The sequence below is a fragment of the Rhododendron vialii genome, chromosome 7a, assembly GCF_030253575.1.
Source record: "Rhododendron vialii isolate Sample 1 chromosome 7a, ASM3025357v1".
Taxonomy (NCBI): Eukaryota; Viridiplantae; Streptophyta; class Magnoliopsida; order Ericales; family Ericaceae; genus Rhododendron; species Rhododendron vialii.
In genome coordinates this window covers 41,601,440-41,616,041 of record NC_080563.1, presented here as the reverse complement: position 1 = coordinate 41,616,041, position 14,602 = coordinate 41,601,440, and the positions used below count along the sequence as shown (strand labels likewise).

The window sequence follows — 14,602 nt, the reverse complement described above, 5'->3', positions numbered from 1 at the left end:
GAAATTTTCAAGAGTTTTTAATAACAAACTTCTACATGGAAATTATCTTACCTACGAGTGATTTCATAAATGCTTTAGTTTGTCATAAATGCTCTCTTTTGGAAAAATTATTCAAGTGGTTATATACACTAGACTCACAACCATTTTTGCCCCTGGGTACCCTTATGTTGTGCCTCAAGCCTTGTCCTCAACACATATTTATGAGTTGAGTTTTGTTCACCTTAATTCCATTTAAGAGAGTGAACATTACTCTCCAAACATTACTCTCCTCCATATTGGTTGAAATGATGTGGATCTCACTACAAAGTAATGTCATGTTTACTAAAAATTGTATTGCAAAGGTGATCCCACCCAATAAGAGAGAGAGTAATGTGGATAATGTTCACCCTCTTTTAAGGAGAGTAAACAAAATTGCACTCCATATCTATCTTGGGGGCCAACAGTATATAAGTGTCTGAACTCTAGATGAATATGTGTGGAGGAGGAAGTCTGTGGTACTACGTGACTGTGTCCCAAGGACAATGAATAATCTTGTCCCTCTTTTGGTTACAGATGCCTTCCACATGAAATCAGACTTTAAAGGGAAGGGACAAACAACTAGACAATGGCAGCTAGCAGGGCAAGGACCAAGCAACCCTGGAAAAACCTTCCAATGTTGTTTTCCCATATTTATTTTGGACCAGTTGGTGATCTGTATGTAGAATTGAATAGATTTTATTCAATTCTGATTAACCCACCAACGAGCCCGTGGTCGTCATGCTGACTGGATCAGTGCCATAATTTACTATTCCTTTCGTCTCTATTACTATCCTGTATTCAATATTCCATTTTAAAATGTCCCAAAATGATTGTTATCTTTAGAAAGTCATCTTAAGAGTGTAAATTTTCACAAATTAACCCTTATAAATTCAAAGTAGTTTCCAATAAAGGGATAATATAGGAAATGAAATGAAATTTTCTAAGGTTGCATGTCTCCTTAAAATGCTAGATTTTCTATTTGGGACAATTAATATGGGACGGATGGAATACAAGAAAGAGATTGTATATATTGGGGGAAAAAAAAATTAATTATTCAGCTTTTCAAAGTCTGTATTTTCTCTAGATCTTCAACTCTGTGTTTACAAATTAAGGCGAGACAACAAAAATCCAATGAGGAACAACGTTATCATCATGACAAAGCATTTCAATTTCCCCCTACTCTAAATAAGCCAAGTGGCTTATTTTTTTGTCCTTATTTAAATTTTTTTCATATTTATTAGTTTTTCGTCAATTTTTTGGGGATTATTGCATCGTCATGACGAGAGGAATCTAAAAAGTAAAAAATTATGATCGAAATCTAATTTTTTTGAATAAAGACGTAAAAATTGGCTTATTTTTGTCTTTATTCAAAAAAATTAAGTTTCGATCGTAATTTTTTACTTTTTAGATTCTTTTCGTCATGACGAAGCAATAATTTCCAAAAAATTGACGAAAAACTAATAAATGCGAAAAAAATTTAAACAATGACACAAAAAATAAGCCACTTGGCTTGTTTAGCCGAACGGCTTTAATTTACCTTCTCCTGCCCATGCATATATAAAAGCATCCATATATCCTATATTAATCTTGAAAAAAAATTGTGCAATTCTAAACTAGTACTGTAGTATCGTATTGGATAGGTGGCAGGCACACATACAGAAAATTAATCACAAGCAAACGTACCCCACCCCTAAAACAAGATACAGTAGATTGAGATTACTGCATGTACACCACAGGGATATTTGTATGGAAAGCTGGGTACGTGGGGTTCCTTCCTTCCCCTTTGTTTTTGACTTTTGAGCCGTGGGGGTACTTAATTACACGAGACCCCTCTACGTACAGTACTTCTCCACTGGTTTGTTTTCAAATTACTGTACACCACAGGATATTTGGGGTTGGGACCAAAACAAAGGAATGGTCCATCGGATCATTAGCCTGCAACCAAAGTGGCCGGGGTCCTTTGGTCGTACTAAGTGGGCATAATAATTGTGATCAGTGGATTCAGCCAGCCACAGGCTATTCATCGTTCTCTGGGTCTGGCCGGGCTGAGTCCGTCCGTACATACATATATGGACTACTCTTTTGCCTTATTAATATTGGGGATCCTATCCTATTATGCGTCTCTCCTATGACCACCTCAAAACGTTTAATTGTTTGCAATCCCAATTGTTCTTTTTATTGTACTATTACTACTACTACTACTACTACTACGTAAGAGCAACTCCCATGGTCATGGAAATCAAATTCTATACCTATACTCCCGCTCGGAATGTGCAAAATCTCGCAAAGAGAGAGAGAGAGATGTACCTAGCTATCACTAGTCATTATCCAACCACCATTGAACTTGCTCTAATTGAATTATGTTAACCACTTATCTTCCTCGCGGAGTTAACTTGTTTGTGGTCTATCAGGTTGTGATAGTCTTTGGGTCACCTATCTTCCTAGTCAGCTTTTGAATATCATCGAGACCATTAACATATCAAAACCAAGTTGATCGAAACTCAATAAATATAATCTTTTATGCATTTATCTTATAAAATAAAACAATATATTTTTATACTAGATCGGAAACTCTTTTATCTCATTTATCTCGCAAAAAACACATGCCAAATTCATATCTAACCCAACTTTGATCAACATGATTTTTGGTATAGCTAGTGCATGCAGTCAACAAAATATTAGAAAAGTCAACGACTCTGATCATATTTGAGACCCAAAAAGAATCCTCAAATAGCCCAACTTGAGGTGCAGTCTCCAAAGGGCATGGTAGACAAGTTAGTTCCCTTCCCCATATCTCCTTCCCCTTTCATTGAAAGGCCCATGAGCTAAGAAAATGACAAAACAAAGCACACTCTAATTTACTTTTTATAATTCTCAATACACTTTCACATATTTATCTATACTTTCTACCTTTTTTTCAACCTTAACAACGATCAGTGGGTTGTTTTTAGCATTTTTCTTGACTAAAATCTAAAATGCTCTCCTTCGATCATGAGTTCATGAAGATTATTGAAAAGGATAAAATTTGATATAAAAAAATATATCAGATGAATATCTTCTTAATTGCTTTTTAAAATTTTCTTCAAACCTTAGTTTGACAATTTTACGGTTAAAATTGAGTACTTCATTAATTTTCTAGTTTAAGGAAGGAATAGACTTCTCTTATGCAAAAGTTCAATCAATTAGATAATGATACTCGTATATGATTGGAACATATATATTACAAAATGAAAGAGCAATTAAGTATGGTTTTCTTTCCATCGAGTTTTGTTATGGTAATATATATACAAGGCGGTTCCGAAGACACTTAAAAAAACTTTTAAAAACACCTCCAAGTTTCTGATCGAATTTTAATGATTCGAGCCGCTCAATGTAATCAGAAAGTGATTTTAAGAGTGCCCGCGAGAAATCAGCAAAAAAAATGACCGGGAAGGGCTTCATCCGAACAGTTTTTTATTGAACGGTTCAATAAAAAACTTCTCAAATCAAGCCTTTCCTGGTTAGTTTTTTTGTCAGTTTCTCACGGGCACCCTAAAATCACGTTCTGAACACATTGAGTGGCTCGGATCATCAAAATTTGATCAGGAACTATGAGATTAAGACTATCATGCATGGTAATATAATTACGATCGATGTTCTACCGATGCATGTCTAAAATTTTGTATAGATCAAGACTATCATGACCTCTTCGATGGTCTCTACAATTAAGTTGAAGACTAACCCCAGATGGACGAATAGTTGAACGTTGAGTCGATTAATTTTTAGTCCCATATATGCGTGAGGGACAACTGATTCAAAAGTCGTCGGATACAAACTTCAATCGACACATCTCTATTCAGATCTGTGTGGGCATTTCCAAAGCTATATTGTATCTATATATGGGCCATTTGATCTGCGCGTTTAACACTGTTTTGCCTTGTTTGTACGTTCTCCACGTAATTGCAGTAAGAGAGTAACATAACAAGATAATATGGCGTCACGTGCGAGATTTTTCGCCATTTGAAACCCATAGTTGTGACCAGCGCCACATCATCATAGTGAACCATCCAATATCTCCAGAAAAAAAAAATAATGGTAAATAAAAATAGAAAATAGAATAAGGTGGAAAATTGAGCTTCCTGCAAGCAGGACATGATCATGAGCATGCACAAGCAGAAGAGACAGAAAAATGAACTAAAAGGCGCTGCTTCTTCTTTACTTGGAAAGAAAATGATTTTTCACACTCTGTTTTTATATATTTGCATTTTTTTTATTCACATGAAATTATTAGAAATGATAGTTTGGTACTTTCATGAAGAGGAAGACAAAAAGAGAAATGCAAATAGATAAGAGGGAGTGTTTAAATCATTTCTCCCTCGAATTGCTTTGCCTTTGTTTGTTTTGCATTTTTTGGTATTTTAGTTTTGATAATGAGTGAAGAGAAAAATAAGGTAATAATTAAAAAAATGAGTAATGAGTATAGAGAGATAGAAAAATGAATGAAAGTAATAATTGTTTACCAAAAAAAAAAAAAAAAAAAAAGAAAGTAATAATTGAAGAAATAGAATAATGATTAAAAAAAAATAATAATTAAAAAATAAAACTAAAATGTGAAACGAACAAGTACATTGACACGATGCATAAATATGATATATAAGATTAGATTCCATTTTCATCCCATACAAACAGCTGACACACTACCCTATACTACCCACACAAAAAAAAAAAAAATTTGAGGATGACGACATGGAGAGCCTAATAATTAGTTACAGATTTCTTTTGCATGCAGAGAAAGAATTGAAGGGGATTGCTCTCTCTCTCTCTCTCTCTCTCTAACGGGCTATTTCAGACTGCAAGGATGCGTTAAGCTCCACTTGCTCGACCTCCCAGCTTGCCTTGGCCACTACTCCGTCGTGCACTGGCACGTACACCTGCCCAGCCACCACATACAAAATTATGAGTATTTGGTGATATTTTATTTAGTTTTCTAATGAAATAATAATCATTCTATCTAGGCAAAAGAAACCTGAAAAGTATAGAAATATGAGTTAAAAATTAAAGAAAAGTCCAGATAAGAGTGAGAGTCATAAAAGATGGCCCCAAAAAGACAAATGACTACGAGAAATATTTATATCTTTTTGAATTTTCTTGTTTTTAGTGGACTTTTTGCAATTTTTGGTTTAGGATCATCCTAATGAATGAGATGTTAATTACGGAAAATTATGAAACGAAATTAGATGCGAATTTAACAAACATTCAGAAAACAACTAAGTACCGATTTGTTCCGTAAAAACACATCCTAGTTAAATTAAATTCTGGTCCCAAATTACAGTGGTAGCTAGCTAGCTAGTGTACCTCTAGTTTCTGAACGAGTTCTGTGGCGGTGGGAGCTGAGACGATAATGTGACGCTGAGAGGGACAGATGAAGCCATCGTCCACTGCTTTATCAATGAAGGTGAGAAGGTAATTGTAGTAACCCTCCACATTCAGCAAACCCACCTGCATTTTTTTGGGCACCAAACGTCAGTTTTCCTTTTTTGTGAAATACAAACAATTACTTTACTACTTTCCATTTCTAGTTAGACATGCAATAAAGATTATCAGGAAAGTCTATGCACACGCATCTAGCTAGAGCATAACTCCGGGCAAAGTTGTGTCCGGAGCCGTTCGATGCATGTGGATCATTATGCATCCAACTGTTCTGGACAAAAATACAATGTCCGAAATTATGTTTTAAAGTTGCGTGTGTAGCATTGCTCAGATCATGGAAGGAGATGAAGCGGGGATTTTACAGGCTTGTCGTGAATCCCCAGCTGGGCCCATGTTATAACTTCTAATAACTCTTCCAGTGTTCCATACCCACCTGATTCATACACACGGTATCAATTAGTTAATAGTCACTCTAGTGTTATTTTCCATTCAACAGCACTCTAGTGTTATTTTTCCTTTTCTTTTTTTCTTTGCAGTTGAACGTATAACAACAATTAGCTATACCTAAACTAAGACAACGAAAAAATATAGAGTAGCAATACATTTTAGTAAATGACTTTTCCACCCCTTTTATTCTCTTGCACTCTTTCTATTTTCTTTATTCAAAATTACAAAACTACTCATATTACTTAATTAACTTTTCACCGGCCCATAGAAGCCAAGCAAAAAACACTTTTCACCTATAGATATGCCAATGGATTTGGCCAAGTGAGCATGAAAAAACAACTAATGAGTTCCCGCTCAAGAGGTCCCGAATTCGTATCCCATGAAAGCCAAACATTCTAAATCTCGGGGCTATTGGAAGTTTATCCGGCACTGACTCCGGTTGTAAACTTCGGGACTCTAAAATTAGTCGAGATGTGCGAAAGCTAGTCCGCACATCCAGTAATCACAAAAAAAATTCATCTATGGAGGGTAACTTTGTTATTCACATGAATAAATACGACAAAATGAGTAAAAGAAATGACGATTGCAGCCGGAAATTACTTTTAGAAAAAAATTGTTTCATAAGCCGGCAAGACTTTCCGCTAAACAAGTTGATATAGGGGTACTAGTTTTTAAAAAGATAAAAAGACTATAAGCACAAACAGGCCTTGTTTTATTCTGAGAGAGAGAGAGAGAGAGAGAGAGAGAGAGAGAGAGAGAGAGAGAGAGACCTGGAAGGGCAATGAAACAGTCAGAATGGCGGGCCATTTCTGCTTTCCTTTGATGCATGTTGGCTACAGGTCTTACCTCCCCTACTGTTTCTCCAGTTATCTAATCAATGAATCAATACAAATAACTCAAAGAACTTTTTCTTTTTCTTTTTCACGACTCAGGTGTCCGGGTTTAAAAGAACTACTTTATCATGACGAGGATTAAAAAAAATCTCAGATTATAAAATAGAATATACCTCTTTGCACATCAGAGTCTTGGGTATGATTCTGTTTGCGGAAAACCAACAAACAAGGAAAATACATCACATGAAAATGAAGAACAAAAGCTGCTTATCGAACAAAAGCTGCTTAGCGAGAGATTAGCAATTAATTAATTAATTACCCCAAAACATGTCCTCCGCCACGATGAACTTCGTGAGCGATCAACCCCATTAACCCAGCACTTCCCCCACCATAAACCAGATCCAACTTCCTCGACACCTGATTAATTTTACAAATCAAAAATCCACCAAAACAACTTAGGTTAAAAAAGAGAGGCAGAAACAGGCTTGAAATTAACCCCTTATGAAGCTACATATATATGTTTGTAACTTTGAATTGAATGTATATATACCAGCTCTTGCCCCAAATTAAGAGCAGCTTCTCTGTAGCTACTTCTGTTCCCAGTACTACTCCCACAAAACACACAAACCCTTTTGAACCTTGACTTCATTGCTAATTTCTCTTCCATCTCCTCTCTCTCTCTCTCTCTCTCTCTCTCTCTCTATAATGTTGAAATGTTTGCTGTTTGGATAGATGAAAAGCTAGAAAGAAAAGAGTATTATTCCAGATGGGTATTTTTCCCAATTGTTTGGACTGAAAAGTCCGAATACCAAAAAGGATCACGGAACAAAGGCTATATATAGATAGACCCCAAAAGATTGCAACGACGATAGGATTGTTCAAGGAATCCTGTAGTGCCACGTACCCAGTTGGTTTTTGCAAATTTGTTTTTTCTGCTTCTTCTTTAGACTAAATTCTTAGTATTATAGTATATATCAAAAGAAATAATAAGACTATTACTTCGACTTTACTCTCTTTGATTGGTCCTCAAAATGAGGACTTGAAAATAATACATTTTCTTCAAGAAAAAATTCAAACTTTTTTAAAGAACTTATTGTTCTCCAGTAAATTATTAAAAAAAAGTTTTTTTTTGTTATTTTTAAGTAATTGTTTTGCTAACCGGACAAACATTTTAAAACGAGATAGTACTATTACTGTTTCATACTCCATCCGTCTCAATTTGTTTGCTCATTATCAGAATTTTTCCATTTTATTAACCCAAAGTCTTCTAGTCGAAAAGTGTTTAGATTTTAAAAAATATCGGTACCCTTTTTGCTTGGTTTTGTGTTAGCTTGGTATTTCCTTCTTCTCAAAACTAAAGGGGTACAATTGAAACTTTGTCCTATTTAATGATTTCTAATTATAAAAAATTGTAAATAATTTGAGATAGCCCAAAAAAAAAAAGTGAACAAACAAAATGGATCTAATCACAACTAGAGTGTAACCATGTGGATGAAGGCTAAGTTTGACATTACGGTTTATACTGTAGGGGATTTCAAAGGATATCTGGATGGGATTCGGAAAGTGAAGTTGTAGTGTAATCTTTAGGCGTATTGCCTATTCGACCTTGGTTGAATAGTATGTTGTTCTTTTCATTTTTTTACTTCCCCTCGATGTACCCCTTTTGAGATTTATAAAATGTTTCGTTTGTCGAGAAAAAAAAATGGAGCCGATGGAGTATTTATTTTTGTTGACAAGGACCTGGGTAAATGTCGTAATCCTAGGAATTAACTTAAGTTAGGTTCATATTCATTACCAACAGACAAGGAGGCAATCCCTATAGTCTAAGTCTTATAATTAATACGATTAGGAGTCAACACGGCAAGATGAAAAGAGCAGAACATTTTTTTAATAATCGGATGTCCGGGTCTACTTATTCGTACCTTGATTAATTTCGGGCCCTGACACATATTACCTTTCTTATACTCACTTGGCCGAACCCCTTGGAGTTAAAAGCAAAACATTTGTGAGAGGCTCACGGTGGGGGCACGTTGAGGAAAATGCTTGCGATATAGGTATGCTGACTGCCGTTTGATTTGTGTGGGTCTCAAGTGTATCAGACAATTTCAAACTCATACGTGTTTGAAATTGCATTTAAATACCGGTGACCTTAGCACTGCTAATTACTTATAGGGAAATGATATTGATACTCTAAAAATTGATACAGACACTCTAAAAAATAAAGGAAAATGGCTTTAGAGTTACACTGATTTTGGAGTACCCGTGTCAATTTTTAGAGTGTCAATATCATTTCCCTACTTATAATTACATGATGCAAAACTGAAATATAGTAACAACATCGATATGGTCCTTTTGCCGTCTTCTAAACTAATTACACCATTTATTGTATTAGATAATTATAACCTAATTATAATCAGGTTATTTACTTAAAAAAAAAAAAGAGAATGGGATGTGGTCGCCCCAATGCAGTCTGTCAGTGCCTCCATGTCGGTGAGAGAAAGAGAGTGCGCGCTCTCTCTCTCTCCATCCACAGGTTGGCAAGGTATAAGGAAAAAAAATAGTGTATGATTTTTGCACTGTGTTTTTATCATTTGTACTTTTTTTCCTTTTCATGTAAATTTATAGTATTTGTACCCAAAAAATGACCGTCCATTAAAAAGCCGGCGCCACGGATTTTTGGTGTATCCGAATTACCTTGAACCCCACTAAAAAGGGTTCAAATCATGGAAGTTGATTTTTGGAGTTCATGGGACACTTGGCAAAGTTCAATACAATTGGCAAATTTCCTACAAGCACTTCTCGTGCATGTCGCAGAGGAGGGGGCACTGATGGCTTATTATGGCAAGTAACAGCCATTTTCGTACCTATAAAAGGAGAAGACCGATCGAGATCATTGAAAAGCCCATTCAAATACACAACTTCAAGCTCCGGCTTTAATTATCTTCTTTTTTTTTTTTTTCTGTTTCGGCATACCATGTTTATTTTTATGCACTTTCAGTTTTGGCACGCGTAATTTTTATCATTTCCGACAATAGAGATCCCGAGCATTTCCATTTCAATGGCGTTATTTACGTTTGAGCACTATGCTCATCTCTTCAATAATGGAAAACCCTGAGCGTTTTCCATTCCTACGGCATTTACAAGGTTCGAGTACCGTGCTCGCTCCGCTCTACTTCTTCTACATCACTTTGAAAAGATTATGAAGTCCTCTTTGTTGAGGCAAAAAAGAGCCGGCGGTGGATTTCATGTACCGCACACAACTCGCTTGTTCGATCAGAAGTTAGAATCAGGCTCTGTAGCCTAATTCACTATACTCTTGAATCACGTCATGGTCCTGACATGCCCGCGCATTCAATCACACGGCCAAGGCGTATGTTTCGCTTTTTTCCCGAGGGAAACATATAGTAGTAGTATCAACCTTGGTTGACTTTTTCTTTTTCACATGAAGGGAAAATATAGAAAATACACGTAGATATGAACAAAAAAAAGTATTGATTCTAAAAAAAAGGGTGCGAGAATCAATTCTCAAAGAGAAAGAGAGGTTATGTTATCAATCAGGACCTCTTACGGTCAGGACCTCTCATTTTTCGATCAAATTTCGATAATCCGAGCTGCTCAACGTGTTGAGAGCGTGATTTTAAAAGTACCCATGAGAAATTGGCAAAAAAAATAATAATCATGAAGGTCTTGAGTTTAGCAGTTTTTTATTGAACCGTTCAATAAAAAACTGTTGGGATGAAGCCCTTCCCGGTCTTTTTTTTGCCAATTTCTCGCCATTACCCTTAAAATCTTGTTCTGATCACATTGAGCGGCTCAGATTATTGAAATTTGATCGGAAAATGGGAGGTCCTGACGGTAAAAGGTCCTGACTTGAACCGAACTGATGATATATATATCCAAATCCGCTGTGGTGTTTTGTAAAAGAACTTTGGGTGAGGATTAATATGAACTATTTCAATATATAATATGAACTATTTTATAATTCTACCTCCTGAGCATGAGGGCAAGGATTAATTCCTACCGTTTTTAACACACACAAAGACACAAACTTATTGGCCGGTTATGCAAATTGCTAATATATATATATATACAGTCCGTCTCCCGTAAGGACCACCTCATTTTAATAAAATGCGGACCTCCCTTTCCCGATTGAATTTCGATGATCCGAGCCGCTCAATGTGTTCAGAACGTGATTTTAAGGGTATCCGCGAGAAATCAGCAAAAAAAATGACCGGGAAGGGCTTCATCCGAGCAGTTTTTGTTTGTTTTTTATCGAACGGTTAAAACAAAAACTGCTTGAATGAAGCCCTTTCCGGTCATTTTTTTTTCCGATTTCTTGCAGTTACCCTTAAAATCACGTTCTGAACACATTGAGCGGCTCGGATCATCGAAATTCGATCGAAAAATGGAAGAAATGAGGAGGTCCGCATTTTAACTAAAATAAGGACTCCCTCATTTGAGACTGACTGTGTCTGTATATATATATATATATATATACAGAAATCTTTAGGTAATGACCTTAAAATGAGGACCTTATATGCGGACCTCCCATTTCTCACCTTTCCCGATCGGATTTCGATGATCCGAGCCACTCAATGTGTTCAAAACGTGATTTTAAGGGTACCCGCGAGAAATCGGCAAAAAAAATGACCGGGAAGGGCTATATATATATATAGAGGAATTTTCAAGTGAGGGATCCCTCATTTTGTTAAAATGAGGGACTTTCATTTCCCGATCAAATTTTGAAAATCCGAACCGTTCAATGTGTGCAGAACGTAATTTTAAGGGTCCCCGCGAGAAATCAGCAAAAAAAATGACCGGGAAGGGCGTCATCCGAGCAGTTTTTTTTGAACCGTTCAATGAAAACTGTTCGGATGAAGCCCTTCCCGGTCATTTTTTTTGCTGATTTCTCACGGGGACCCTTAAAATTACGTTCTGATCACTTTGAGCGACTCGGATCATCGAAATTCAATCGGGAAGAGGAGTCCCGCATTTTAATAAAATGAGGGATCCCTCACCGGAACCTAACTCTATATATATATATATATATATATATATATATCGAGAAGATTACAATGTATGATAAAGCAAAATGAACCATTATAGAACGGCATGCATATTGAGGGTATTGGCCAATACTGTATTTATACATCAACAGACATTAATGAGAGTGTTCGAACGGGAGCTGAAGATCAAATCATCAAGGCTTTCGTACAAATATGTGTCTTCGTTGCTGATCAAAACACAACTAGGACTACAAGACTATAAAGGATTAATTATCTTGACTAATGTACATATATACTAGCTAGCATTCATTGTGGCATATTAAGTTTAGTTTGTGAAGTCTAATTCGGTTTAAAATTATAGTCTGAGTATCGAGAATTGGTGATGTAAAAAACAAAGAAGTCTCTATTTACCTAGAAGGGGAAAAAAAACTCTCTTTGTGGGGGTGTATTGTTGCATTTGCCTTTAATTCTTTAAGGTCAAGCCTTTGATCTTTAATTCTTGTGGCAATTATTGTCAAGGTGATATTGTGCCAAGGGGCATACAATTCACAAATCTGATCTAGAACAAAACTTGTTCAAAATAGCGGCAGGATACAATATAGGAACAGAAATTCAATTATCCAATATATGAAGATGACTTTTATTTCAAAAAAGTCATCACTGCAATTATTTCGCTAATTCTTGGAATGTAAATGATTTCCAGATTTCGTACAGACAAATCGCAAGTGCAAGTTTTTTGACTGGGTTAATCCTCCACCTTGCACAAGAGAAATGGATTTTGGAATGTAAATGATTTTCGGATCTCTCTCTCTCTCTCAATTTTTTAATCCAGGTTCTACGTTTTTTTCTGTAAAAAAGGGGATGAAGGTGTTTTGGTTGCATCAAGTTTTAGGGTTTCACTTGGAATACCAGATTACCCTAGCTTGTTGTGCCCCTGTTTGTCACAAAAACCACGCTTAAGGATGAGGGTTAAGTTTTCTGTTTGTGAATTGGACGGAAGTGAGGGATTGGATGGATGGAGTAACAAATTGATAGTTGGAGGGAAAAGTAAACAAAAGTTAGTTAGTTTAAAGGGCAAGTAGATATTTAACCCTTTCCAGAACCATCTCCTCTCTCTTAGCATTGTTTTCAATAATTTTTCACTCCATTTATGCTTTCATTTTTTTATCTATCTATCTCTACTTATTATCCCAAAACCTTTGTCAAACAACCCCTTCGTGTCTTTTTTGCTGTCGTTTTTTAGTTGATTATTTTTCCTGCGTCAAGTGTTGTGATTGTGCCGATGTCTCCACGCACATGTATCAATAAGTGTTGTGATTTCACCAATGTCTCCACGCACATGTATCAATAAAAAAAATGTGTCACATCAGATAATAAATAATCAGTTCAAGAAGATGATCAAGGACAGCTGCAAGTTTTATTTATAGTTTATGATTAATTTTTTCAGGATTTGTCGAGGTGTATGGAAGCTGGCTCGCCTGGACATCTAATCCAAAAAAACAAAACAAAACAAAGAAGTCTTGGAATAATGAAGCAAAGGGGAAGCTTAATTAATTGGGTCACTTTAGATTCCTGCATTCCAAAGGTACACAGTACTACTAGGCATGAAATTACTCCTACGTACGTACTGTTTAACAGGATTTTATGCTTACCATTTGGGAGTTATGACTCACACTAGTATTCCACAGAGCTAGCTGCAGAAATACTCAAGGGTCTGCATGGCCTGCTCTCGCTACCATTTTTCCTCTTCTTATTTTTTTTATCGGCAAAAGTAACATTTTATTAAGAAAAAAGGGAGTGGATTCAACCAAAAATTGAAACCGTACAGCCAGAGGGACAAAGCCCAATAAAATACCTGAGGGCCTAAAATGCCCAAATAAAACAATAGACATCACATATAACCCGAAAAGCCTAAAAAGACCAGATAAAACAATAAAGTGCTGCACAAAACGTAACCCTAGCACAATGTTTCCTCTACTTATTAACACAATGTTTCAATGTCCCATATACATATTTACTCTTGTGGTCAGGTCCTTTAATTTGACTCAAATTATTTGACCAGATTGTCCTTCATATGATATATGAGTCTTGAATTTTCGCTTCCTGTAGGATAAGGATGACATAACTGATACTGTTGATTCCAGAGCTCTCGCCATAACTCTTAAGAATTTTTTTTTTATATCGGCAACAAGATTTTATTGAACTTGACAAATAGTACATCGAGGAGGCCTAGCTCTAGATGCAAGGAAAACTTGAATCATAGAGCGGGCCAAGAAGAAAGAAAAACAGAGGGAAAAAATATATTCAACAGAATTGAATGAAACCACATGAGAAAAAATTGCTTGAGTGTAAGTTTGAAAAGGATTGGTATCAAGTAAAAGGAAAACAAAAAAGGAATCTTTGAGGAAGAGCTTCCTCCTAGTATGATCTTATCCCCATTTGGACCACATTTCCTAATTATCCTTGCTCAGCTTTATTCTTCAGAATTAATTTAAGCACCCACATTCCACCCCAACCACCAACACCATCAAGGTTAGAAAATAGATACTAATAATATTCCTTTTTCTAGCTACCTCTCGTTTTCTTCTTCAAACTGTGGCCGACTTTTCCTTTCATTGAAAAAGACAATGAAAAAAAGAGTGTTTTAATTCAGTAGCTTGTGGGAAGAAATTAATTTTAGATTATAGCTTCAGATTCTAGTTTTAGGCTACAAGTTTTGAATTTTAATGGAAGCAGATAAACTTGTTTATGATAGCCATTACTTTATGGTTTAAGTTGTAGCAAAACTTGAGATTTTAATCTTTAAAAAGTTTTTGTAAGTTTTTGTCAAAAAATCCTCAACAGATTTTAGGATTCTATGAATTCCTAGAATTAAAAAAAAATTAAAAT

General features: G+C 35.8%; 1 protein-coding gene across 1 annotated transcript; it reads right to left on the bottom strand.

Moving 5' to 3' along the window:
* Positions 1-4,621: 4,621 nt before the first annotated feature.
* LOC131332472 (cytokinin riboside 5'-monophosphate phosphoribohydrolase LOG1-like) lies at positions 4,622-7,523 on the bottom strand. The gene is made up of 7 exons (XM_058366733.1): positions 7,258-7,523; positions 7,027-7,124; positions 6,881-6,911; positions 6,645-6,744; positions 5,790-5,860; positions 5,353-5,496; positions 4,622-4,928 (listed from the first exon to the last, which is right to left on the bottom strand). The coding sequence occupies exons 1-7, from the start codon at positions 7,372-7,374 to the stop codon at positions 4,830-4,832; spliced, it is 660 nt and encodes a 219-aa protein (XP_058222716.1). The 5' UTR covers positions 7,375-7,523; the 3' UTR covers positions 4,622-4,829.
* Between the last annotated feature and the right edge of the window lie 7,079 nt (positions 7,524-14,602).

What these genes read in the sequence shown, in the direction of transcription:
- LOC131332472 (XM_058366733.1), bottom strand. Translation starts at nt 7,374, where the DNA reads ATGGAAGAGAAATTAGCAATGAAGTCAAGGTTCAAAAGGGTTTGTGTG. An exon ending in AGACTCTGATGTGCAAAGAG is followed by an intron (nt 6,745 to 6,880) that starts GTATATTCTATT and finishes TTCATTGATTAG; the next exon opens with ATAACTGGAGAAACAGTAGG. An exon ending in AACTCGTTCAGAAACTAGAG is followed by an intron (nt 4,929 to 5,352) that starts GTACACTAGCTA and finishes GTGGCTGGGCAG; the next exon opens with GTGTACGTGCCAGTGCACGA.